The sequence below is a fragment of the Oncorhynchus gorbuscha genome, linkage group LG02 (genome assembly GCF_021184085.1).
Source record: "Oncorhynchus gorbuscha isolate QuinsamMale2020 ecotype Even-year linkage group LG02, OgorEven_v1.0, whole genome shotgun sequence".
NCBI lineage: Eukaryota > Metazoa > Chordata > Actinopteri > Salmoniformes > Salmonidae > Oncorhynchus > Oncorhynchus gorbuscha.
The window spans coordinates 69,162,231-69,186,973 of record NC_060174.1 but is presented as its reverse complement, the minus strand read 5'-3'; the positions used below and the strand labels follow the sequence as shown (position 1 = coordinate 69,186,973).

Here is a 24,743-nt window from a genome sequence, read left to right as displayed (position 1 = left end):
AAGTTCTCGGAAGATTGTCTCAGAAGGATTGCATCTTTTCTTATCGGCTGGTTCTATAATCAAACGAGTCCCTGCATCCAAATACCTTGGTGTTTGGATTGACAATGATTTATAATCTATCACTTTCCTGCAGGCAAATGCCCTAGTGGCCTCATGGGGAGAATGTCATTTCATAATTAATAAACAATATTTAAAATTTAAAAAACTCAAATCTGGTGTTTTTATGTGAAATGGTTTATTTCCAACTTCTATGACGTACATAAGGTGTAATATTGGGATTCAAAGTTGAATACATTTCCACTCTGTATCTGCCATGGTACTATACAGGTGTCTTCTTTTTTAAGCCAATGTGGTGCAGTGGTCTAAGACACTGCATCTCAGTGCTTGAGGCATCACTGCAGTACCTGGTTCGAATTCCAGGCTGCATCACAACCGGCCGTGATTTGGAGTCCCATAGAGCGGCGCACAATTGGACCAGCGCCGTCGGGGTAGGCCGTCATAGTAAATAAGAATTTGTTCTTAATTGACTTGCCTGGTTAAATAAAAATGTGTGTGAGGTGTATACTTTTGTTTCAAAGTAGATTTGTTTTAAGACTACCAAGAAACACACTGTGTGATTTAACCCACTGCAGAAAAAGGTTCAAACACATACGACTGGGCTTGTTGAGAAACTAAGATTTAAAGTGGGATTTTTTTATTTATTACAGAAACAGATCTTGTCTCTCTCTACTCAGCAGGAAGCAGATTGTGCAGTGAACCTTTCTACCTGGTCTTGATTATGGTGATACTATTTATCAACGTGCAGCTGCCTCTACACTTAAACCCTTGAACGTTTTTCATAACGCCCTTCGTTTTATCACAGGAGACAGTTTTATTACTCATCACTATATTCTTTACCAAAAAAGTTGGCTGGACCTCTTTGAAGTCACGTAGATCACATAATTACGCTGTTTTTGTTTACAAAGTTATTGCGCCATAAACTCCCGACTTCCCTAACATCACTGTTAAGATTTAAAATGACAAGATCTCAAACCCGTTCACAGGGATGGTTAACTCTGGAGACTCCTTTGGTGTCTAGAGAGTTAGGTGAATCAGCCTTTCATTTCCTTGCACCCTTACGTGTGGAATGATCTAGAATACACTTTAAAATTAGAGGAATTGGTGCCTTTAGGGAATTTAAGACGGTTGCTAGGAGACCTTTTTACTGAAGAATGTGTTCGTATTTTATAATTGTGTTTTCCTTTTCATGTATTGTTGTGTATAATGATGTGTATTTTAATGTCTTTATGAATGTGTAGTTTAATTATTTTTATTATATTTCTATGTGTATTGTGGTGCTATACAGGGCTTATCTGGAAAAGAGACCTTGGTCTCAGCATTGACACCCTGTCAAAATAAAAATAAATGTAGTGTCCCAGACCACTGACCCATAGCCTGTTCCAATCTCCACCCCCACCCCACCCTACCCTGGTCCCGCTCTCCACCCCCACCTCGTTCCTATGCTGTCACCATATCCACCCCCACCCCACCTCCTCTCACTCCCACCCCACTCCAAGCACTTCCCATCAGAGCAGACTGAGACTTCTTATCACAGAATCAGCTGGACTGGGCGGCTGGCCAGGGCACACACATTTATAATGCCCAGTGAAAACATTTAAGGCTAATAGAATAATACTGCTGATTGAAGAAACAGATTTGTTTTAAAATGTGCTCTGGGACATATGTAAATAAAATGGCCCTGGTTTTAACAAGCCCTACTAGTTTTAAGTGGATTTATTGGTTTTCATCCACATGACACAAATAAGAAAAAGGCAAATAAAATGGGTTTTAAAAGAAGTGGGGGAATGTGGGGGAGAGGGTTATGGAAGGTTAATGGTATTCAGAGTTCTAATTTTTTAGGTACTTAACTCAAAGCTTTGTATTTTGTTATTTAACCTTTATTTAACTAGGCAAGTCAGTTAAGACCAAATTGTTATTTACAATGACGGCCTACCCCGGCCAAACCACGGGTGACGCTGGGCCAATTGTGCGCCACCCTATGGGACTCCCAATCAAGGCCGGATATGATACAGCCTGTTTTCGAACCAGGGATTGTAGTGACGCCTCTTGCACTGAGATGCCGTGCCTTAGACCGCTGTGCCACTTGGGAGCCCCAAATCCAATTTTATTTGTCACATGCGTCGTAAAAAAACAGGTGCAGACTGACAGTGAAATGCTTACTTTACGGGCCCTTCCCAACAATGCAGAGAGGAATAAAATAGAGAAATAATAGAAACAGTAAAACACGTAATAATAAAAGTAGTAATCAATACACAATGATTAACGGTAACTTGGATATACATACGGGGTATCAAATGAAATGTTATTGGTCACATACACATATTTAGCAGATTATATTGCGGGTGCAGCGAAATGCTTGTGTTCCTAGCGCCCAACAGTACAGTAGCATCTAACAATTCACAACAATACACACAAATCTAAAAGTAAAAGAATAGAATTAAGAAATGTATAAATATTAGGATGAGCAACGTCGGAGAGGCATTGACTAGAACACAGTATATACATATGAAATTAGTAAAGCAGTAGGTACACATTATTAAAGTGACCAGTGATTCCATGTCTATGTACACAGGGCAGCAGCCTCTAAGGTGCAGGGCTGAGTAGCCGGGTGGTAGCCGGCTAGTGATGGCTATTTAACAGTCTGATGGCCTTGAGAAAGAAGCAGTTTTTCACTATCGATGTGCAGTGGTATGATGTAGTTGAGGTAGATATGTACATATAACTAGGAATAAAGTGACAGATAATAACAGTAGCAGCAGCGTACGTGATGAGTCAAAACAGTGCAAAAAGGGTCAATGCAGATAGTCCGGGTAGCTCGTTAACTGTTTTAACTGTTTAAGAAGCTGTTCAGGGTCCCGTTGGTTCCAGGCTTGGTGCGTCAGTACCACTTGCTGTGCGATAGCTGAGAGAACAGCCTATGACTTAGATGGCTGGAGTCTTTGACCATTTTTTGGGGCCTTCCTCTGACACCGCCTGGTATAGACATTTATTTTGAAGGGCTAGGGTTGGAGATCCAAGCTAAGATTTCAGTTCAACTTCAAATGTGTGTGATACTGTAGAATGCCAATATTAACATAAACCAGCATGCGACTACATTGGAACTCTAGGAACTGGAGGAAGAAGGCATGTGCTGCGGGGGCTCTCTACACACTGCCGTGCACATCTTCACACAGAGAATAGTGGTTATTTTGACGATTATGACAGTGATGATGACGATGCCCTCCCCCTCCCCCAGAGCGCCCAGGGTTTGTGAAGAGGCCCAGTAGTGTTATGGTGCTGGCAGATGAGAGTGTGGAGTTCCACTGTGAGGCGCGGGGAGATCCGGTCCCCACTGTCCGCTGGAGGAAAGAGGATGCAGACCTGCCCAAGGGGAGGTACGGATGGATGACCCAGCACTGCTATACAGCCTTTATATTACACTCTTACATCATAGATACATACTGTGATCTAAACCTTATGCATATGCAGGGTCACATCTGGTCATGGAATCAGATGCTTGGGATATTACAGTGTGCATGCCATCGTGCAAAGCTCCTTTGTCTCACGTCTATCTCGCTCTATCTCTTTCTCTCTCTCTCTCCCTGTGTGTGTGTCTGTCTACAGGTATGAGATCCTGGAGGACCACACTCTGAGTGTGCGTGGTGTGGCACCATCAGACGAGGGCTCCTACACGTGTGTTGTAGAGAACATGGTGGGAAAGGCAGAGGCGTCCGCTACGCTGACCGTCCACGGTCAGTACAACCTCCCCCGACCGTAACCCTAACCCCAACCCTGGTCACACCTGCTGTTTGACATGAAAGGTGCACAGACTATGAAACGTGCAGACTGGGTTTATGCTGTGCAGCTGTTGCTCTCACATTCATGTAACATTAGAGAACGTGTGAAGAAGAAGACAGCTGTTCTCAGAGCAGTTAGATATCCTACCTAACCCTACCTAGCCACACCATGGAGTATTACCCCACTGATCTCTGGCCTGCCCTGTTTTCTTAAGCATGGATCAGTTTACATTCATGTGTCAAGTCAAGCAGTTCCCAGGGTAACAGACTGAGCTAGGTTATCAGTTCAATCTGTGAGGTTATGTAATTTACTGTATCCCCTTGGCTTGGGTTCATATCAGTTCTGAAACAATCTGCACTCTGCTAGTCTTGGTCCTTACTTACACAGCCCATTGCCACAGTCTAACCATGACTGGATCAGTGTAACAGATGGGAGTGTTGATGAGGCACCAGGAAGTGGGTTCATTTATGAGCAGGGATTCCCTGCCACAATGACCCCCCACAGCACAGGGACTGATGGCAGGAAATGAACAGTAACACCTCACTACACTACAGAGAGGGTGGGTGGGTGGGTGGGTGGGTGGGTGGGTGGGTGGGTGGGAGAGACAGACAGACAGACAGACAGACAGACAGACAGACAGACAGACAGACAGACAGACAGACAGACAGACAGACAGACAGACAGACAGACAGACAGACAGACAGACAGACAGACAGACAGACAGACAGACAGACAGAAGGGTTTAATTAAAGACAATCCTGTGTCCCACGCTGGGAATGACACGGTTTCAATTACACAGTCTACTCTACACCAGCCCTGCCTGCCTGGGAAAAGAGGGGGACCAGCGTCTAATTGAGGGTCTGAACAGAAGAGAGGAAGAACAGATAGCAGATTCGTACAGATTGGCTTAATTGGAGGGAAGGGTGTAGCTGTCTAAGTATGGTGTACACAGGTTCAAGGTAAAACCCTTTTGGGTTCCATGTAAAATTCTCTGTGGAAAGGTCTAGCTCCACGAGGGAGCTAAAGGGGGCTTAGCCCCTTCACTTTTAGTTGTATGTCCCTACATAAAAATAGCAAAAAAGTTCAAATGATTGAGTGACAGGTTGGTACAAAGGAAATCTGTATCTCTGCTGTGCTGTGTCAGCATAACGGGCTGGAAGCACTGTGGTGTGTAGGGGGGCTATGGAAAGCCACTGGGCAGTTAGTTATGACTCCTTTGGATTTCCATAAAAAGCAGGAAAAAACACTTCTCATCTCTGTGGTAGGCTAAGTGGATAATGTGATACGCCTTTCATTTTATACAAAGGTTGGGTCAATTTTACCATTGAAGCTGCTTCACTCTTAGCTAGCTAGCTGTAAAAAGTGTTAATGTTATTAGCCTTAGCCTATTAGCTAACTTGAACTAGCTAATTTGCCATGATGGATATCAGAAATGTGCCAAAATACCCAAACAAAGGAGAAGGAGCAATGAGCATCAGCCTCAAACCACAGATGCCGCCGCCAAGCCCAGCAGCTCCAGCTAGCTCCGTGTGAGAATACTCACCCTTCTGTTAGCGCCGCCAGGATAATGGCTCCACAGCCGCCTCCACCTCCGATTGTCCCTGATGATCTTTGAGCAGCGCAGCCAGCCCAGGTTAGCCTATAATGCTACCCTAGCCACAGGTTTTCTGTCTAAAAATTTCATTTAATAGCAACTGGTTCATAGGAAGAGAGTGGCTGAAATACTCTTACTACAGATGCTATTATGGTTTCCTTGGTAGCCTTTCGATTTTTGTTGCTGTATATATTGGAAACGTATTTATGGAAGGCTGGCATTGCTTAAGATTGGATGCTTTTTTTCAAAATGACATTCCCAAATCTAACTGCCTGTAGCTCAGGACCTGAAGCAAGGATATGCATATTCTTGATACCATTTGAAAGGAAACACTTTGAAGTTTGTGGAAATGTGAAATTAATGTAGGAGAATATAACACATAAGATTTGGTAAAGATAATGCAAAGAAAAAAACATGCATATTTTGTTTTGAAATTATCTTTGAAATGCAAGAGAAAGGCCAAAATGTAATATTCCAGGATAGTCTCAATTTTGATTTTGGCCACTAGATGGCAGCAGTGTATGTGCAAAGGTTTAGACTGATTCAATGAACCATTGCATCTCTGTTGAAAATATTGTATCAATACTGCCCAAATGTGCCTAATTGGTTTATTAATACATTTTCAAGTTCATAACTGTGCACTCTCCTCAAACAATAGCAAGGTATTATTTCACTGTAATAGATACTGTAAATTGGACAGTACAGTTAGATGAACAAGAATTTTACATTTACATTTACATTTAAGTCATTTAGCAGACGCTCTTATCCAGAGCGACTTACAGCTTCCTGCCCATATCAGATATGTCTATGTCTTGGGAAATTGTATTTTTCTTACAACCTAATTCTAATCACATTAGCCTACGTTAGCTCAACCATCCCACAAGGGGGGTGTAAAGGTTAATTGATTATATGGGTGCAATTTGATTCATAGAAGTGCATTGTGACATATCACAACGTATTGCATAACTCACGTGCAAGCGGCACGAATTGCTATGTTTGAAGCAACCCTGTATAGGCCTGTTTATTTGGCAAGACAGTTGTGCATGTCTGCAGCTCACTGTAGTAGGCTGTAGGCTGTATCTCACTGTAGTAGGCTGTAGGCTGTATCTCACTGTAGTAGTCTGTAGGCTGTGTCTCACTGTAGAGGCTGTAGGCTGTATCTCACTGTAGTAGGAGGCTGTAGGCTGTATCTCACTGTAGTAGGAGGCTGTAGGCTGTATCTCACTGTAGTAGGCTGTGGGCTGTATCTCACTGTAGAGGCTATAGGCTGTATCTCACTGTAGAGGCTGTAGGCTGTATCTCACTGTAGTAGGCTGTGGGCTGTATCTCACTGTAGTAGGCTGTGGGCTGTATCTCACTGTAGAGGCTGTAGGCTGTATCTCACTGTAGTAGGAGGCTGTAGGCTGTATCTCACTGTAGAGGCTGTAGGCTGTATCTCACTGTAGTAGGCTGTGGGCTGTATCTCACTGTAGTAGGCTGTGGGCTGTATCTCACTGTAGTAGGCTGTGGGCTGTATCTCACTGTAGAGGCTGTAGGCTGTATCTCACTGTAGTAGGAGGCTGTAGGCTGTATCTCTGTAGCTGGTCCTTCTGTAGCTCAGTTGGTAGAGCATGGCGCTTGTAACGCCAGGGTAGTGGGTTCGATCCCCGGGACCACCCATACGTAGAATGTATGCACACATGACTGTAAGTCGCTTTGGATAAAAGCATCTGCTAAATGGCATATATTATTATTATTATCTCACTGTAGTAGGCTGTGGGCTGTATCTCACTGTAGTAGGCTGTGGGCTGTATCTCACTGTAGTAGGCTGTGGGCTGTATCTCACTGTAGTAGGCTGTGGGCTGTATCTCACTGTAGTAGGCTGTAGACTGTATCTCACTGTAGTAGTAGGCTGTAGGCTGTATCTCACTGTAGTAGGAGGCTGTAGCCTGTGTCTCACTGTAGTAGGAGTCTGTAGGCTGTATCTCACTGTAGTAGGAGGCTGTAGGCTGTGTCTCACTGTAGTAGGAGGCTGTAGGCTGTATCTCACTGTAGTAGGAGGCTGTAGGCTGTATCTCACTGTAATAGGAGGCTGTAGGCTGTATCTCACTGTAGTAGGAGGCTGTAGGCTGTATCTCACTGTAGTAGGAGGCTGTAGGCTGTATCTCACTGTAGTAGGAGGCTGTAGGCTGTATCTCACTGTAGTAGGAGGCTGTAGGCTGTATCTCACTGTAGTAGGAGGCTGTATCTCACTGTAGTAGTCTGTAGGCTGTATCTCACTGTAGTAGGAGGCTGTATCTCACTGTAGTAGGAGGCTGTAGGCTGTGTTTTGGTTATTTGGATCTCCATTTGCCTTTTGTTTACTGTGTGTGTTTACTGTTCATGTAACTAGCCTCAATGTAGATTGCGTTTGTTCTGTTCGCATTCATTCATCGCAGTTGAGAACTTCTGTGGCCTACCTGGTAAAATAAAGGTGACATAAAAAATGTAAAAAATTGCATTTGCAGTTGTCAAACTGCTATTCAGTATTTTTATTTGCATGCATGAATAACGAGGCTACTACTTTCAGCATTTATTTTGCATTATTTTAGTAAGATGTGTGTACAGCTGCATTCACATAGGCTGTTTGTAATAGGTGAATTGCCTTATCTATCTTGTAGCCTATACTCATTACCAAAATGGCCAAGCTGTAGGGTGCTGTCCGTTGTGCTGAAACACCGCAGCAGAGATAGGCTACAGATTTCAAAAGCACTCAATGATCTCGGAGTCTCACCATTTTAACTTTATGTTTATTATGGTATAGCGTGATCATATTAGCAGAATTCAATATAATTCCAGCGCAAGAACCCCAAAAAGTTTAGCCCCTTCGCCCATTTCAACTGTCCCCTTAGTCACTTTATCCTGGCACCGGGTCTGACCTGGAACCAAAATGGTTCTACCTAGAATCAATAGGAGGAGAGGGGGGAGAGCAGATCTCCCCTGAAGGAATTAACAACAGCACTGTCTGACAAACACATTCTCATCTGGAGATACTTGAGGGTTCAGATCAACAAGGGAGTAGAGAGGGAGTGGGAGAGAGGGAGAGGGAGAGAAGCTTGGAAGGTAACATTTAGGGGCAACACATTTTAACTTTTTATAACACCTTTCAATCAATGTATTTTCAGTGTATCTCAAGTCATCGTTTCTGACTAGAGGGATACGCTAGTATTCATTGTTACACAAGTACCAGTATAAGCCCATGGTAGTAATTTGTACTCCATAGTTTCTCTGTTTTCTGCCTCAAACACAAACATTATAATGTCCTTGCTTCGTTTGAACATATTCAACAGGGCAGGCAGGAGACCAAGGGCTCGTTTCCTCTAGACTCAGTCTGGCCATGTGATTGGTGCAGCCAGGCCACATTATCAGTAGTGCAAATCAAAACACATTGGAGGCCTCCTCACTCCAGTCAAGCTGGTTTCAGTCCGAACACAAGGCTTGCACATAGGGTTTTCTCCAAATATGTTTTCAGGCATATTTTCCATCACCTAACACTTTTACTGAGGTCGTTTATCACACTTTAACTAGTGCCAACACTCCAGATCACCTTGTAACATTTTTAAGTAATTGGCAGTATTATCTGGATTCCTGTATTTTCTACTCAAAGTCAAGTCTTAATTTGCAGCTATCCCCCTCTTAAAGTAGTGAGGGCGTACATTTTCGTAATTGACCCCCGTGGGAATCAAACATACAACCCCTATGCTCTACCAACTGAGCCACATCTCTCTCTCTCTCTCTCTCTCTCTCTCTCTCTCTCTCTCTCTCTCTCTCTCTCTCTCTCTCACCCACCACAATGGCCCTTGGTCACTTGCCTATCCATGCATTTCACTGTTCAGCTACTTTATAGGCTTCAAGACTCACAGTGTGCCTCAGCCTTTATAGACATATGAAGGCCACAGTCTATAAGGCTCTCTATAGGTCTAGCTCTACACCCAGAGGGAGAGAGAGGAAGTTCCGGTCTCCGAGTGTCTGAACTGTAATAGAGTTCATCCCCCTCTCTCTCCCCTCCAGGTTTATGTGTTCACTGGGGGGTTGTAACTCTGTCCAAACGGGCCACAGAGCTGCCTCATAACTCAACCCAACACTCCCATGCAAGGCTTTTCACACCTTTGAGTCAACAAGTCCAATAGGTCTCATAGGGATGGGAACAGGCCACGCCTTGTCCCAGCAACCCTACTGAGCACACACAGGAATACACACACGTGTGCAACATACGCACATACACACACACACGCTCCAAGATACATAGTCTCACACTCCACCCTCACTTTACTGTCCCATTGAACTGACCAAACACACAAGCTTGTGTGTCTCCTCAACAATGCCTCCAATCACCCTATAAACCTGCCAAGGGAATTCATGCCTCTGGCCCCAGCTAACCCCATAAAACACATGCTGCAAGTCAGGGGTCAGCAGTAGGCCTTCAGTGTGGATCTATCAGCACGACAACAAACTTTTCAAACACTCCCACCACTGGTGTGTGTGTGTGTGTGTGTGTGTGTGTGTGTGTGTGTGTGTGTGTGTGTGTGTGTGTGTGTGTGTGTGTGTGTGTGTGTGTGTGTGTGTGTGTGTGTGTGTGTGTGTGTGTGTGTGTGTGTGTGTGTGTGTGTGTGTGTGTGTGTGTGTGTGTGTGTGTGTGTGTGTGTGTGTGTGTGTGTGTGTGTGTGTGTGTGTGTGTGTGTGTGTGTGTGCGTGCGCGCGCAAGTGCGTGCACACATTTGATAAGGAAATGATCTTTGTTCCCTGTGAGTGATTAAGTTCCGATGTTACTCCACATAAATGAATTTGGACAGAAAAGTTAGCAAGGAATGTACAAATCCTGGTCCTAAATATTACATCGAAATACATAGTGATAGAAACATAGTGTTCTCCAGGTGCATAGTATTCAGTAAATGGACATTTTTTCTTAGTCTATGAAATATGGTGGGAGCCTGTAGCTGGGTGGGCATGTGGCCCGTGATGGGGGTCTGGTCTGAGCTCAACACACTCAGGCAGGGGGCAGGAAGCGATGCTCCGCTTCCTCTTCCTCATCCAGCACGACATGCTGGGAGCTGGACCCTGGCTCTTTTTAAGTACATGGTCACATATTCATCACATCCCGCTCCGGAAACATGGCTGTCAGGCTTGGTGGTTATGGGGTTCAGCCAAATCCAACAACAACAACATTGCTTTCTCTCTGTCTTCCCCCCGTCTGTGTCCTCCCTTACCTATCCCTTTGTCTGGACCTTTCTTTAAGGTCTTATATGTCCCTCTGTGTTTTTCTTTGTATCATTAAGAAAAAACATTTCCATTCTACTGTAGGGTAATAGTGATAAAATACTGCCTATACAGTCATTTGAGGCAACATGTGTGTATTTGTGTGTGTGTGTCCACAGTAACTGCATGTGTGAATGTGTGTGTGTGAACCACATGCGTGTGTGTTTTTGATCGTGTTGAGCAATGTAGATGGAGGGAGGGAGATGTATTTACAGTCAAACCCACACTGAAGCAGTCTCGCAGTGGAGTCCCGTTCATTAAATACACACCCCCTGAGACCAACCGTAGTCAACTCACAGCGACTGAGTGGTGGACTGTTACTCTACTACACAAACAGAGCTTCTGTGCAGCATATGCCCCTTGCGGTCTATCAGATTGTTGTGTATTCCGTTCCTTTACTCACTTGTGTATTCATTCATCAAAGTGTTTGTTGAAAATGTTTCATGATTGACTGATAGTCTTTTGCCGTCGCATGTGCCTGTCATCATTATTCATCTCCTGCTCTTGTGTTTGCTTCTCTTCTCTTCTCTTGTAGTCTTCACTGGTAAGTTGTCATCCGTCGGTCATCCTCCTCCACACTGACAGCAACACGACATCATTAGTCATTACAGTCCTCTTCTCCTTCCTCCAATCCTCCAATAGGAGTTCACATTTCAGTTGTTACGAGCAACCGGTAGTAAGTGGGTTATAAAATAAAATGCATATATTTAAGTGAAAAAAAGGTAAACAGTCATTTTTTTTCATCCTATTGTATGTGATTTTATGGTTTGTTTTTACATTCTATTGCAATGCTTGCAACGTTTTTCAATGTTTGTCCTGTTAAACCAAGGTCCATCTCTCCACCCCTGCAGTGCCCCCAGCGTTTGCCATGCGCCCCAGAAATCAGGTGGTGGCAGTTGGGAGAATGGTCACCTTCCAGTGTGAGGCCACTGGCAACCCCCAGCCTGCCATCTTCTGGCAGAGGGAGGGCAGCAATGTGAGATACTATCCAGTCTATTTATGATGAAAATGTTGATACATAGGCCTATATGTTGAAGAAAAGGTCTTGAATGCACCGTATCCTTAGAGTGTAGGTTATTGATAACACCATGTCCAATGGATGTATCAAGGGTAAACATGTAATTCCAGTCTCAAGACTAGTCTCTTTCTCTCCGTCCTCCAGAGCCTGCTTTTCTCCTACCAGCCACCTCAGCCCTTCAGCCGACTTTCCGTGTCCCAGACAGGCAGTCTGACAATCGCAGACGCCCAGCGCTCAGACGCCGGCTACTACAGCTGTCAGGCCCTCAACATCGCTGGCTCCGTCATCACCAAGGCCCTGCTGGAGGTCACTGACAGTGAGTGAGGGAGGGGAGGAGGGAGGGTTTCTTCTAATCAACTGACCAAAGCCTCCATTGGACTGGTTGACTGAGTTGTCTCTCCATGATTGGAAAATGCTGAATTTCTGGCCCCCAATGTCATTACTGAATGACTTGGTGATTGCTGGCTGGATGTATGGCAGATCAGCCTGTCCTGTTGACTGACGAGATACCGTGGCCTTTATACGGTTCAGTGTTTTTTGCTGGTTACTGTTGGCCTTGGTGACTAATTGTTGTTGGAGTGATTTCAGGAACCCTCAGCTGCAGGCATTTGGGCTCCAAACCCCCTGTTCCCATGGTGACAGTGCAAGCAGACCGCCCATACCCTCCTTCCCAATTGAACCCTCCCCCAAAACACATACACACATAATCACATTTTCACACACACACACACACCAACACACACACACACACACACACACACACACACACACACACACACACACACACACACACACACACACACACACACACACACACACACACACACACACACACACACACACACACACACACACACACACACACACACACACACACACATAATCACATTTTCATATACACACATACACACACACACACACATATATATTTAAACCTAGACACCTTTCGTTCTCCTCCCTAATGTCATGCTGGTGAACCGAATTATGATAATCCTGATAATTGTATCAGTTATTAAAAACAGAATTAAAATTTTGAGTCTGGCTCCAAGACCTACAACAGTAATTACAGCAGCCAGCACCAGCAGCAAAGTCTACTTGGTTATAATAAACTGACCTGAGAGAGTGTGAGCGTGTGTGTGCGTGCGTGTGTGGATGCGTGTGCGTCTTCACTATGTAGATATATTAAGTTAATTAACATAATTGCCTGAGGCTGGTACTGGCGGCAGGCGTTGTCTGTGCATGGCCGTGACTTGGTGGCAGCTATTGGTTCTGGGTAATCATATGGTAATGCTTTCTGCAGCCGCGCCAGGGAAATGAGAGTCGCCTACTTAATGTACACTCAATTACACTTAATGGAAATGAAACAAGGATGTAGCATGTTTGATTTAATCCACCTAGCACTCCTCACTCTGCCATCCCTTATTTCTCCTTCTAATGAATAGGCTTTACTCATCTCTCTCTTCCCCCTCCACCTCTCTCCCCTTTTTCCCTCCTCCTTCCCCGTTTGAATGCTGTATCTGTATAGAATTAACTTGCTGCCATTTCCTCTGGTGGTTTTCAAGGTATTTCCATTATTTTCCCCTGTGCCTCTGATTTTGGAGAGCCTTATCCTGTCTATTTCCACTGGGTTGTGAAGTGGGAGGGTGATGGCTGGCTGCTATCTAAATGGGATTGGTTATTTGTTGGTCTGTGGTGCTTCTAGTATTGCCCAATGATTAGCCAGTTGCTCTGGGCATTGGGATAATCTGATTTCTATTCCCCTTCAATGCCCAACCTGTCACTCCTATTGTGTTCTTCTCGTGCCAATTTTCCTCAATATCTCTCACATCTCATCTGTCCTTGATTTTCTCTGTCTCTTTTCTCGTCATTCTATTCTCTCCATTCCAGCTTTCTCTCTCTATCTGAAGGGATGATAGAGAGTCCAATTTATTCTGACCCAGACCTGGGTCAGACCTGGTTCACACCAGGGTTAGACCATGTGTATTTCAGTCTTAGTTATTGAAATACGTTTTTTTTGTTTTTTTTAATTAGTATTTTCAAATAATTCCCTATAGGGAGCCTGCTATTTGAAAGTATTTGCAAGTACTTACACTGAGTATAACAAACCTTAGGAGCACCTTCCTAGTATTGAGTTGCACCCCCCTTTTTGCCCCCAGAACAGCCTCATTTCTTTGGGGAATAGAGTCGACAATGTCTCGAAAGCGTTCCACAGGGATAGTTGCCCATGTTGACTCCAATGCTTTCCATGGTTGTGTCAAGTATTAAAACCTACCCCAACCAGAAACGTGGATAGATGGCAGCATTTGCACAAAAATGAAAGTGCGAAACTTCACATTTAAGGTGATTGGGAATATGGTTGAATTAAAATTGTGCAGAAAGTCGCAATTCAATGGCTCAGACACGAGTGTATGTGGCAGGGACTTGCAAAGGGAGAACCAGCAGCGGCGCGGACACAGATGTGTTGCTCCCGGACAAGCCAAAAACCTTCTTCAGCCACATTGAGGATAACACAATGCCACCGACGCAGCCCGCTCCCAAAGACTGTGGACTCTCGTTCTCCATGGCCAACGTGAGTAAAAGATTTCAGCGTGTTAACCCTCGCAAGGCTGCCGGCCCAGATGGCATCCCTAGCTGCGTCCTCAGAGCATGTACAGACCAGCTGGCTGGAATGTTTACGGACATTTTCAATCTCTCCCTATCCCAGTCTGCTGTCCCCATATGCTTTAAGATGTCAACCATTGTTCCTGAACCCAAGAAAGACAAGGTAACTGAACTAAATTAAGTGCTTTGAGAGGCTAGTTAAGGATCACATCACCTCCACCTTACCTATGTAAGGAATACCTATGTCAGAATGCTGTTCATTGACTACCGCTCAGCCTTCATAGTACCATCCAAGCTCATCGTTAAGCTCGGGGCCCTGGGTCTGAACCCCGCCGTGTGTAACTATGTCCTGGACTTCCTGACGGGCCGTCCCCAGGTGGTGAAGGTAAGAAACAACACCTCCACTCCGCTGATCCTCAACACAGGGGCCCCACAAGGGTGTGTGCTTATCCCCTCCTGTATTCCTGTTCATCCAACTCAATCATCAAGTTTGCAGACGACACAACAGTGGTAGGCCTGATTACCAACAATGATGAGACAGCCTACAGGGAGGAGGTGAGGGCCCTGGCGAAGTGGTGCCAGGAAAATAACCTCTCCCAAAAACATCAACAAAACGGGCTTGGTACTAAGACCCTCACTAACTTTTACAGATGCACCCCTGAAAGCATCCTGTCAGGCTGTATCACCGCCTGGTATGGCAACGGCACCACCTAAAACCGCAGGGCTAACCAGAGGGTGGTGCGGTCTGCCCAACGCATTACCGGGGGCATACTGCCTGATCTCCAGGACACTTACAGCACCCAATGTTAATGATTATCTTTTTGGCCTTCCTGTGACATCAACCACAGCCTGTTCACCCCGCTATCATCCAAGAAGGTGAGGCCAGTACAGGTGCATCAAAGCTGGGACCGAGAGACTGAAAAATAGCTTCTATCTCAAGGTCATCAGACTGTTAAATAGCCTTCACTAGCCGGCCTCCACCCAGTACCCTCCACCTCAGTCACTGTCACTAGCTGGCTACCACCCAGCTACTCAACCCTCCACATTTGAGACTGCTGCCCTATGTACATAGACATGGAATCACTGGTCACTTTAGTAATAGAACACTGGTCACTTTAATCATTTTTAGATACTGTTTTAATCATTTCATATGTATATACTGTATTATACTGTATTCTAGTCAATGCCACTCCAATAGTACTCATCCTTATATTTATATATTTCTTAATTCCATTATTTTACTTTGAGATTTGTGTGTATTGTCGTGTATTGTTAGATATTACGGCACTGTTGGAGCTAGAAACTCAAGCATTTTGCTATACCCGCAATAACATCTGTTAAATATGTGTATCTGACCAATACAATTTGATTTGATACCCCCGTATGTATATCCAAGTTGCAGTTCTTACATTTACATTTAAGTCATTTAGCAGACGCTCTTATCCAGAGCGACTTACAGTTCTTGACACAAACCAGTGCACCCTAGCACCTCCTACCATACCCTTGTTCAAAAGCCCTTAAATGTGTTGTCTTGCCCCTTCACCCACTGAATGGCACAAAAACACAATCAATGTTTCAATTGTTTCAAAGCTTAAAAATCCTTTTTTAACCCGTCTCCTCCCCTTCATCTACACTGATTGAAGTGGATTGAATAAGTGACATAAATAATGGATCATAGCTTTCACCTCTGGATTCACCTGCTCATTCTATATCATGGAAAGAGCAGGTATTCTTAATTATTTGTATACTTTTAAGACTAGTTTTGAAATATCTGGATTAAATGCATGGGAGTTTATTTGAGTCAGTTTATTTGAGATTTAAAAAAATATACTTTCCAAGTGTATTTCGAATGCATTCCAATATTCAACTACTTGTCTTAAATAAAAAATGAAATACTTCCAAATGTCTTTGAAAGTAATTGAAATACCCTAAATAGTATTTTAACCCATGTCTGATTCTGACAGTATACCTGGTATTAAACAGTACATTTTCTCTCTCCCTTTTGAATAGTGGTGTCAGACCGCCCCCCTCCCGTGATCCGACAGGGCCCAGCCAATCAGACGGCACCTGTGGACAGCACAGTGGTCCTGGGTTGCATAGCAACAGGAACCCCCACTCCAACAGTCCATTGGAAGAAAGACGGGGTGGTAGTGTCCTCCGATGACTCCCGCATCACTCAGATAGACACAGGAGCCCTGCAGATCCGCTACACTAAGGTAGGGGGCAGCATAACACCCCTCTCACACATAAAGACCACCACTCAGACACTACTCAATGAGCCCACTCTCACACTGTCTCTCTGTGTCTCCTCAGCTTGGAGATACAGGCGTATACACCTGTTTGGCGTCCAGCCCCAGTGGAGAGGCATCTTGGAGGGCCTACGTTGAGGTGCAAGAGTTTGGAGTGGTTGTCCAGCCGGGTCGACCCACAGACCCTAACCTGATCCCCAGTGCCCCGTCCAAGCCTGACGTGACTGACGTCAGCCGCACCTCTGTCACACTGTCTTGGAAACCCAACCCTAACGCTGGGGCCACGCCCACCTCCTATGTCATTGAGGCATTCAGGTAAGTGTAGGAGGGCCGAGATCTAATATGTTTGTCTAATATGTTTTCATGGCTGTATCTACGGTGCCTTCCGAAAGTATTCATACTCCTGGACTTATTCAACATTGTGTTGTGTTATAGCCTGAATTCAAAATGGATTAAATAGATTTTTTGGGGTCAACCATCTACGCACAATCGCCCATAATGAAAAAGTGAAAACGTTTTTAGAATTTTTAACAAATTTATTGAAAAATGTAATTACATAAATATTCACACCCAATGAGTCAATAAATTGTAGAACAACCTTTGGCAGTGATTACAGCTTTGAGTCGTCGTGGGTATGTCTATTAGCTTTGTAGGTCTGGATTTGGGGATTTTCTCCCATTCTTCCTTTATTCTCAAGCTCTGTTAAGTCAGATGGGGAGCGACGATGAATAGCAATCTTCAAGTCTTTCCACAGATTTGCAATGTGATTCAAGTCTGGTCTTTGGTTAGGCCACTCAAGGACTTTCACATTCTTGTTCTGAAACTATTCCAGTATTGTCCTGTTGGAACATAAATCTTCATCTAAGGTTGTTTTAGCCAGCTTTATGCAGAGTCGGGTAGTTCCATATTTTTCAATTTCTCAATGATGGAGACCACTGTGCTCTTGGAAACACTCGAGAAATAGTTTTATTCTCTTCCCCGGATATATGCCTCATCACAATTCTATCTCGGAGATCAGCAGACAGTTTCTTGGACTTCGTGATGTAGTTTCTGCTCTGACACGCACTGTCAACTGTGGGACCTATATATAGACAGGTGTTTCTTTCTAAATCATTTCCAATCCATTGAATTGTAGTGATATCTCAAGGATGATCAAAGGAAATTGGATGCACCCGAGCTCAATTTGACATGTCATAGCAAAAGGGTGTGAATACTTATGTAAATGGATTATTTCTGTAATTTATTTTCAATAAATATGCAAAAATATCTAAGAAACATTTTCACTTTTTCAGTGTGGGGTATTGTGTGTTGATGGGGGTGAGAAAACAAATCAATTTTGAATTCAGGCTGTAACAAAACAAAATGCAGAATAAGTCAAGGAGTATGAATCCTTTCTGAAGGCACTGTGTATGCACTGTTGTGAGTGATTGACCATTGTTCCTCCCGCTGTGCAGTCACGCGTCGGGGAGTAGCTGGGTGACTCTGGCTGATCATGTGAAGACGGAGACCTTTGTCCTGAAGAACCTCAAACCAGGTGCCGTCTACCTGTTCCTGGTTAGAGCAGCCAACGCCTACGGCCTCAGTGACCCCAGCCCCATCACTGATGCCGTCAGAACACAAGGTGAGACAACCCCCTCCTCTGCCACCTCTACCTGATGATACAGTCACATTCATCTGATGACTGAGACACTGAGACTTAGTGGTCCTCATATCCTAATCACATGGCTTGGCTGGGGCAGTGTGAGTGCCAGAGTGAACTAACCCTTCCCTGTCTCTGTGTCCCCATGCAGACACTCCTCCCACCAGCCAAGGGGTGGACCACCGTCAGATCCAGAGGGAACTGGGGGACGTGGTGGTCAATCTGCACAACCCCACCATCCTCTCCTCCTCCTCCGTCAGGGTGCAGTGGACGGTGAGTAGAGTCCTGGCCCTGGGGCCAGCTGTCTGCAGATACTGTCCTGCCAGAAGAGGTTACCCTAGTGTTTTTCTGTGTCAGCTGTTTTAGAATTATTACACTCACTTTCTTACACTGCTTGGTCTGTTGGTCTCCCTACACCGTGATGTGCTGGCATGGCTATGTCTAATATTAACAAAAGGCAACACAAAGTATGATTTGATTTGTTGACAGATGATGTTCTTCAGAACACATAGTTGAGTCTGTAGGCATAGACTGTGCTGTATATATAGCCAGCTGTGGGTAGGATGTGGAACTGTTGGCCACCTGTTTTGATCCTGGCCTATGAAAGAGGACGTTTCTACGTTGTGAGATGTTTCTCCGTCTCTCCTCCATGAAGGTGTTGGTTCCATCAGTGATGTATGGTCTGACTTGGGCACATGTCAGGGGTGCGGTCCTAAACAGAGCCAGGGTGTAAATAGTTTAGTTGAGCAGGGCCAAAGCCAGGCAGCCAGGCAGCCAGGCAGCCAGGCAGGGAGAAGGCATCCCCATGCCCAGCATCAGTGGAAGTTGGCAGGAGAGTTTTTGACTTTCAGCAGACTTGGACAAACATTATTAATAGGGCCACTGTACAGTACAAATGAATATGATACTTTTTTTAAACAGGTGATAACACTTTGTTATGGGCCATTGCCAAATAACAGGATATGGGCCCAGTCCTTCATAAAGTGCTTATGTAGTGGGTTCCTCAGCTGTATCTACGATACCTAACTCTGAGGCCCATGTTTCTGCGAGTGCTGGTTAGCAGTGTCCTCCTGGCAGTGTCCTAACCAGTCCCAGGCTCTCAGGAAGCTGGCGGCTAGTGATGACCTCATGCTGTGGTTTCTGTGAGCTCGGGGAGATCAGAGGGGGTGGAACCGAAGCTCTCCCTGTAGACAACATAGCACAGGGCTGAAGAGCTCTCCTGGAGGATGTCACTGGATATGGTTACCAGCCCAACACACACAGCAGGAGAGTTATGGTTCATAATGTGTATTACTTTTTGAACGTGGTGTTTTTCTACATCGGACACACTGGCCCAAAACCTCAGACCTCTGTTCTACAGTATGTTCTGCTGGTGTAATGGCTATTTGACACTGGCTTCATAGATCCCAGAGGCTTCCAGTTAAATCGTTTTGGTTGGAAGTACAATATTAAATATCAATGACCATGGCAACCAGCATTTTATAGCTATTTAATAGACTCATTTACAGTAGGGTTTCTCTTTCCAGTGTGGTATGGGTGCTACACAAACTGAATGAACTGGGCCTTTATCACTCCTTTCATGAGTGGAGACAAAATATTCCTCAGGACCCCTGTCCCCTGTCCCCTGTCCCCTGTCCCCTGTCCCCTGTCCCCTGTCCCCTGTCCCCTGTCCCCTGTCCCCTGTCCCCTGTCCCCTGTCCCCTGTCCCCTGTCCCCGTCCTAACCACTGTAAGAAATCCTAACATCTGTTTCCCTTCTCTGCCACTAGGTGGAGCAGGAGTCTCCGTACATACAGGGCTATAAGGTGATGTACAGGGCGTCTGCTGATCTGGGCCAGCCAGGTGGGCAGTGGGGCGTGTTCGAGGTGCGGACTCCTGGAGAGGACGGTGCTGTGGTGCCTCAGCTGAAGAAAGGGGTCACCTACGAGTTCAAAGTGCGTCCCTTCTTTGATGAATTTCAGGGAGCGGACAGCGAGGTTAAGGTGGCCAGGACGCTGGAGGAAGGTAAGAGGCTGGAGCCAGGGGTCAAGGGTCAAGGGCTGCTGTTAGAGAGGGCTGTGATTGGAAGTGTGGATGGAGATGATAGGTTTCATACAGCAGTTCTAGTGTTAGGTTGGAGTAGGTTGTTTTGTGAGAGTTTTATTCGCCTAGGCAAGTTAAAACAAAGACAACTTGACATTTTATGTATAAATAAATGCATGAGATTTTTTAGAAACCATAACACATCCCTTACACCACACTGTGCTTGCTAATTGTTCCGGAGATGTGTGGATGTTACTGTGAGGTTGTAGTAATCATCATTGGTGAGGTTTGGGAGTTTCACATTGTTTAAAGCTTATATGCGTGTACTGTAGCTCTTCCAGTGTGTGTACTATGTATAGATGAGTGCGTAGCAACAGCTGTGGAGACAAATTGTGCTGTTAATTGTTATCTGAGTTCATAAGTAGAGCCCCAGTAGAGCCCCAGCCAGCCCAAGACAAAAGACATGCCTGCTTTCATTATCTTTAACCAGAAGGTGCATAAGCTCCCGAGGCCAATGCACTACGGATTCAGTTGAATTGCTCTCATCAGGTGACTAGCACCATCGCTGCAGCATGGCACACAAAGTCCCCAAGTGTTACTAGAGCTCCGGCAACGTGTCATTCAACACAGCATCAGCTCAGACAATTCTTCTATTATATTGATGAGAAACTTGCCACGTCGACCTGTGGCTTCATGTAGGTTTCATACCCGTAGGCAGATAAATGAGGGACATGGGTGTACTGTAGAGGATGTGGTACATCCAGAGTCCCGGCTCGTCAGAGAAAACGTTGTGTTGCACATTTCCTCAAATCTGCTCACCTTACAAAGGCTAACAATTGTCACAACATGAATACAAATGATTCACTCTAGTTCCATAACCTTAAATTAGTACATATTTTTTAAATATATTAACCTCGAATTCATTCCACATAATGTTCATTAGCTGGTTACGATCATACTGTTCAGTTCATTCCTGTTGTTTAGAGCTTACTGTATGTTTTCAGAATACTCTAAAACTACTGCATATGTGGCGGTCTGATGCCTGTCATCTGAATTGTCACTAAGTGTTCTTTCAAGTTCAGTAAGAGACATGGCAGACTGAGCATAGCTCAAATGAGAGTGAATGTCTTTGATGTCATCATGATGTCTGTGCGTCTGTCTGACGGTGGGTCCCTGTCTCAGCCCCCAGCGGAGCCCCCCGGGGCGTTACCGTGACGAAGAGCGATGCCAACGGGACTGCCATCCTGGTCGCCTGGCAACCACCTTCCGAAGAGGAACAGAACGGAATGGTACAGGAGTACAAGGTAAGATGGAGGGAGGGTGAGATAGGGGAACAAACAGAGAGAGGTATAGAGCAGAACCTCAAGCCTCACACTTTTCCCCCTCAAACCTCCTTGGGTGTGTGTGTTTTTCGTTGCTCCAGCAGAGGTGGACTAAGTATTGAGGAGGCGTTGCCATCTACTGGACTAATGTTGAAATGTCTTATAACAGGTATTTTGGCATTTACTGAAAGAACCAAGTCCCTGTCTTACTATTCCCCCTCCCCTTTCTTTTACACTGTTCTCTCCAGATCTGGTGCCTGGGCAACGAGAGCCGTTACCACGTAAACCGGACAGTAGATGGCTCCACCTTCTCCGTGCTGATCCCCAGCCTTGCGCCAGGGATACGCTACAGCGTGGAGGTCGCCGCTAGCAATGGCGCCGGCCCTGGGGTCAAGAGCGATGTCACCTTCTTTCAACTTGGTGAGCTGGTCAACTGTAGTTAACACCTGTCAGCCTCCCCTGAGTTTAGAGTTTCTCTAAAAATACATTTGATCTCAGAACCAGGAAGCGGAGAGGTGAGTTCAGTGTTAATCCACTGTCTACTTCAGGTCAACACCGGTTCAGCCTGTCTAAGCTCTTTTCATTCTTAGCCATCGGATAGATGGTCTGTGTGATTTGCATACTGTGTCAGTTCTCACCATGACCAATGTACACAGTACAGGGTGTCCATCTCAAGTCCCGACATGAACATGTCCCTGAGTCAGCTCACAAGGCCTTTACTCAGGTATCATCATCATCAAAATAATGACCGTTTAGCCTTCTCCTGCCTTAGCCTCAGTTTCACCATTTGTGACAAAAATCACACACACCACAGGTATTTTCAACTCGATTTTCCACCTCCATCTTCTTAGCACATTCCAGCTTTTTCGCATGGTCCGTATCAAGCGTTTAGAGTAGCTTCATGGCCAATTCACGAGGATAATGTCACCTTGAGTCAAGTCTCAAACCTTGGCGTCCAGTTCACCTCTTGCCCTAGCACTCTAAAGAGGAGCAGAGAATGAGAACATTCTTCATGACAGATTATGTGCCCAGATGTATTTAGAGAGAACTCATTTCTCCAGCTGTCTCTCCTATCTCATCTCTGTAATGCTGTTTTCCATCTCCGACTCCTGGCCTTCAGTTGAACTTGAATGTTTTGAAGGACTGATGTTTGTCCTTCAGGATCCTCCTAAATTTCTTTCCCTGCCAATGTACAGTGAGGGGGAAAAGTATTTGATCCCCTGCTGATTTTGTATGTTTGCCCACTGACAAAGAAATGATCAGTCTATAATTTTAATGGTAGGTTTATTTGAACAATGAGAGACAGAATAACAACAAAATAATCCAGATAAACACATGTCAAAAATGTAATAAATTGATTTGCATTTTAATGAGGGAAATAAGTATTTGACCCCCTCTCAATCAGAAAGATTTCTGGCTCCCATGTGTCTTTTATACAGGTAATGAGCTGAGATTAGGAGCACATTCTTAAAGGGAGTTCTCCTAATCTCAGTTTGTTACCTGTATAAAAGACACCTGTCCACAGAAGCAATCAATCAATCAGATTCCAAACTCTCCACCATGGCCAAGACCAAAGAGCTCTCCAAGGATGACAGGGACAAGATCGTAGACCTACACAAGGCTGGAATGGGCTACAAGACCATCACCAAGCATCTTGGTGAGAAGGTGACAACTGTTGATGCGATTATTCGCAAATGGAAGAAACACAAAAGAACTGTCAATCTCCCTCGGCCTGGGGCTCCATGCAAGATCTCACCTCGTGGAGTTGCAATGATCATGAGAACAGTGAGGAATCAGCCCAGAACTACATGGGAGGATGTTGTCAATGATCTCAAGGCAACTGGGACCATAGTCACCAAAAAAACAATTGGTAACACACTATGCCGTGAAGGACTGAAATCCTGCACCGCCCGCAAGATCCCCCTGCTCAAGAAAGCACATATACATGCCCATCTGAAGTTTGCCAATGAAGATCTGAATGATTCAGAGGACAACTGGGTGAAAGTGTTGTGGTCAGATGAGATCAACATGGAGCTCTTTGGCATCAACTCAACTCACTGTGTTTGGAGGAGGAGGAATGCTGCCTAAGACCCCAAGAACACCAAACATTATGCTTTGGGGGTGTTTTTCTGCTAAGGGGACAGGACAACTTAACCGCATCAAGGGACGATGGACGGGGCCATGTTCCTTCAAATCTTGGGTGAGAACCTCCTTCCCTCAGCCAGGTTCATTGAAAATGGGTCGTGGATGGGTATTCCAGCATGACAATGACCCAAAACACACGGCCAAGGCAACTAAGGAGTGGCTAAAGAAGAAGCACATTAAGGTCCTGGAGTGGCCTAGCCAGTCTCCAGACCTTAATCCCGTAGAAAATCTGTGGAGGGAGCTGAAGATTCGAGTTGCCAAACGTCAGCCTCAACCTTAATGACTTGGAGAAGATCTGCAAAGAGGAGTGGGACATAATCCCTCCTGAGATGTGTGCAAACCTGGTGGCCAACTACAAGAAACGTCTGACCTCTGTGATTGCCAACAAGGGTTTTGCCACCAAGTACTAAGTCATGTTTTGCAGAGGGGTCAAATACTTATTTCCCTCATTAAAATGCAAATAAATTGATAACATTTATTACATGTGTTTTTCTGGATTTTTGTTGTTGTTATTCTGTCTCTCACTGTTCACATAAACCTACCGCTAAAACTATAGACTGATCACTTCTTTGTCAGTGGGCAAACGTACAAAATCAGCAGGGGATCAAATACTTTTTGCCCTCACTGTACATGTTCTATGTCTCAATCTCCTCCTCGTCCTCTCCCTCTTCTACAGACTCTACGGGTCAGATGATGGACAGCCCTGAGGACCAGGACACGCTGTCTCAGATCTCAGACGTGGTCAAGCAGCCGGCGTTCATTGCGTGCATCGGTGCCACCTGCTGGGTGGTCCTCATGGTCTTCAGTGTGTGGCTGTATCGTCACCGTAAAAAGAGGAGCGGCCTCAGCAGCAGCTACGCCGGCATACGCAAAGGTCTGTAGTGGATGTGTGTTTAGGTGTATATATCGGGGTCTTTGTGTGTGTATGGGTTACTGCGTGTGCGTGTGTATGGGTGACTGTGGTGTGTAGGTATGGGTGACTGTGTGTATGGATGACTGTGGTGTGTGTATGGGTGTGTATGGGTGACTGTGGTGTGTATTGG

General features: G+C 45.1%; 1 protein-coding gene across 1 annotated transcript in view; it reads left to right on the top strand.

Moving 5' to 3' along the window:
• The window catches only part of LOC124008338 (roundabout homolog 1-like), a 223,192-nt gene that overhangs the window by 188,978 nt on the left and 9,471 nt on the right, over positions 1–24,743 (top strand). The window contains 13 exon segments of the mRNA XM_046319510.1: positions 3,296–3,434; positions 3,664–3,791; positions 11,241–11,249; positions 11,557–11,681; positions 11,868–12,039; positions 16,335–16,540; positions 16,638–16,888; positions 18,028–18,194; positions 18,364–18,485; positions 19,981–20,215; positions 21,416–21,537; positions 21,804–21,975; positions 24,377–24,574. Coding sequence (XP_046175466.1) covers positions 3,296–3,434; positions 3,664–3,791; positions 11,241–11,249; positions 11,557–11,681; positions 11,868–12,039; positions 16,335–16,540; positions 16,638–16,888; positions 18,028–18,194; positions 18,364–18,485; positions 19,981–20,215; positions 21,416–21,537; positions 21,804–21,975; positions 24,377–24,574 — 2,046 coding nt within the window.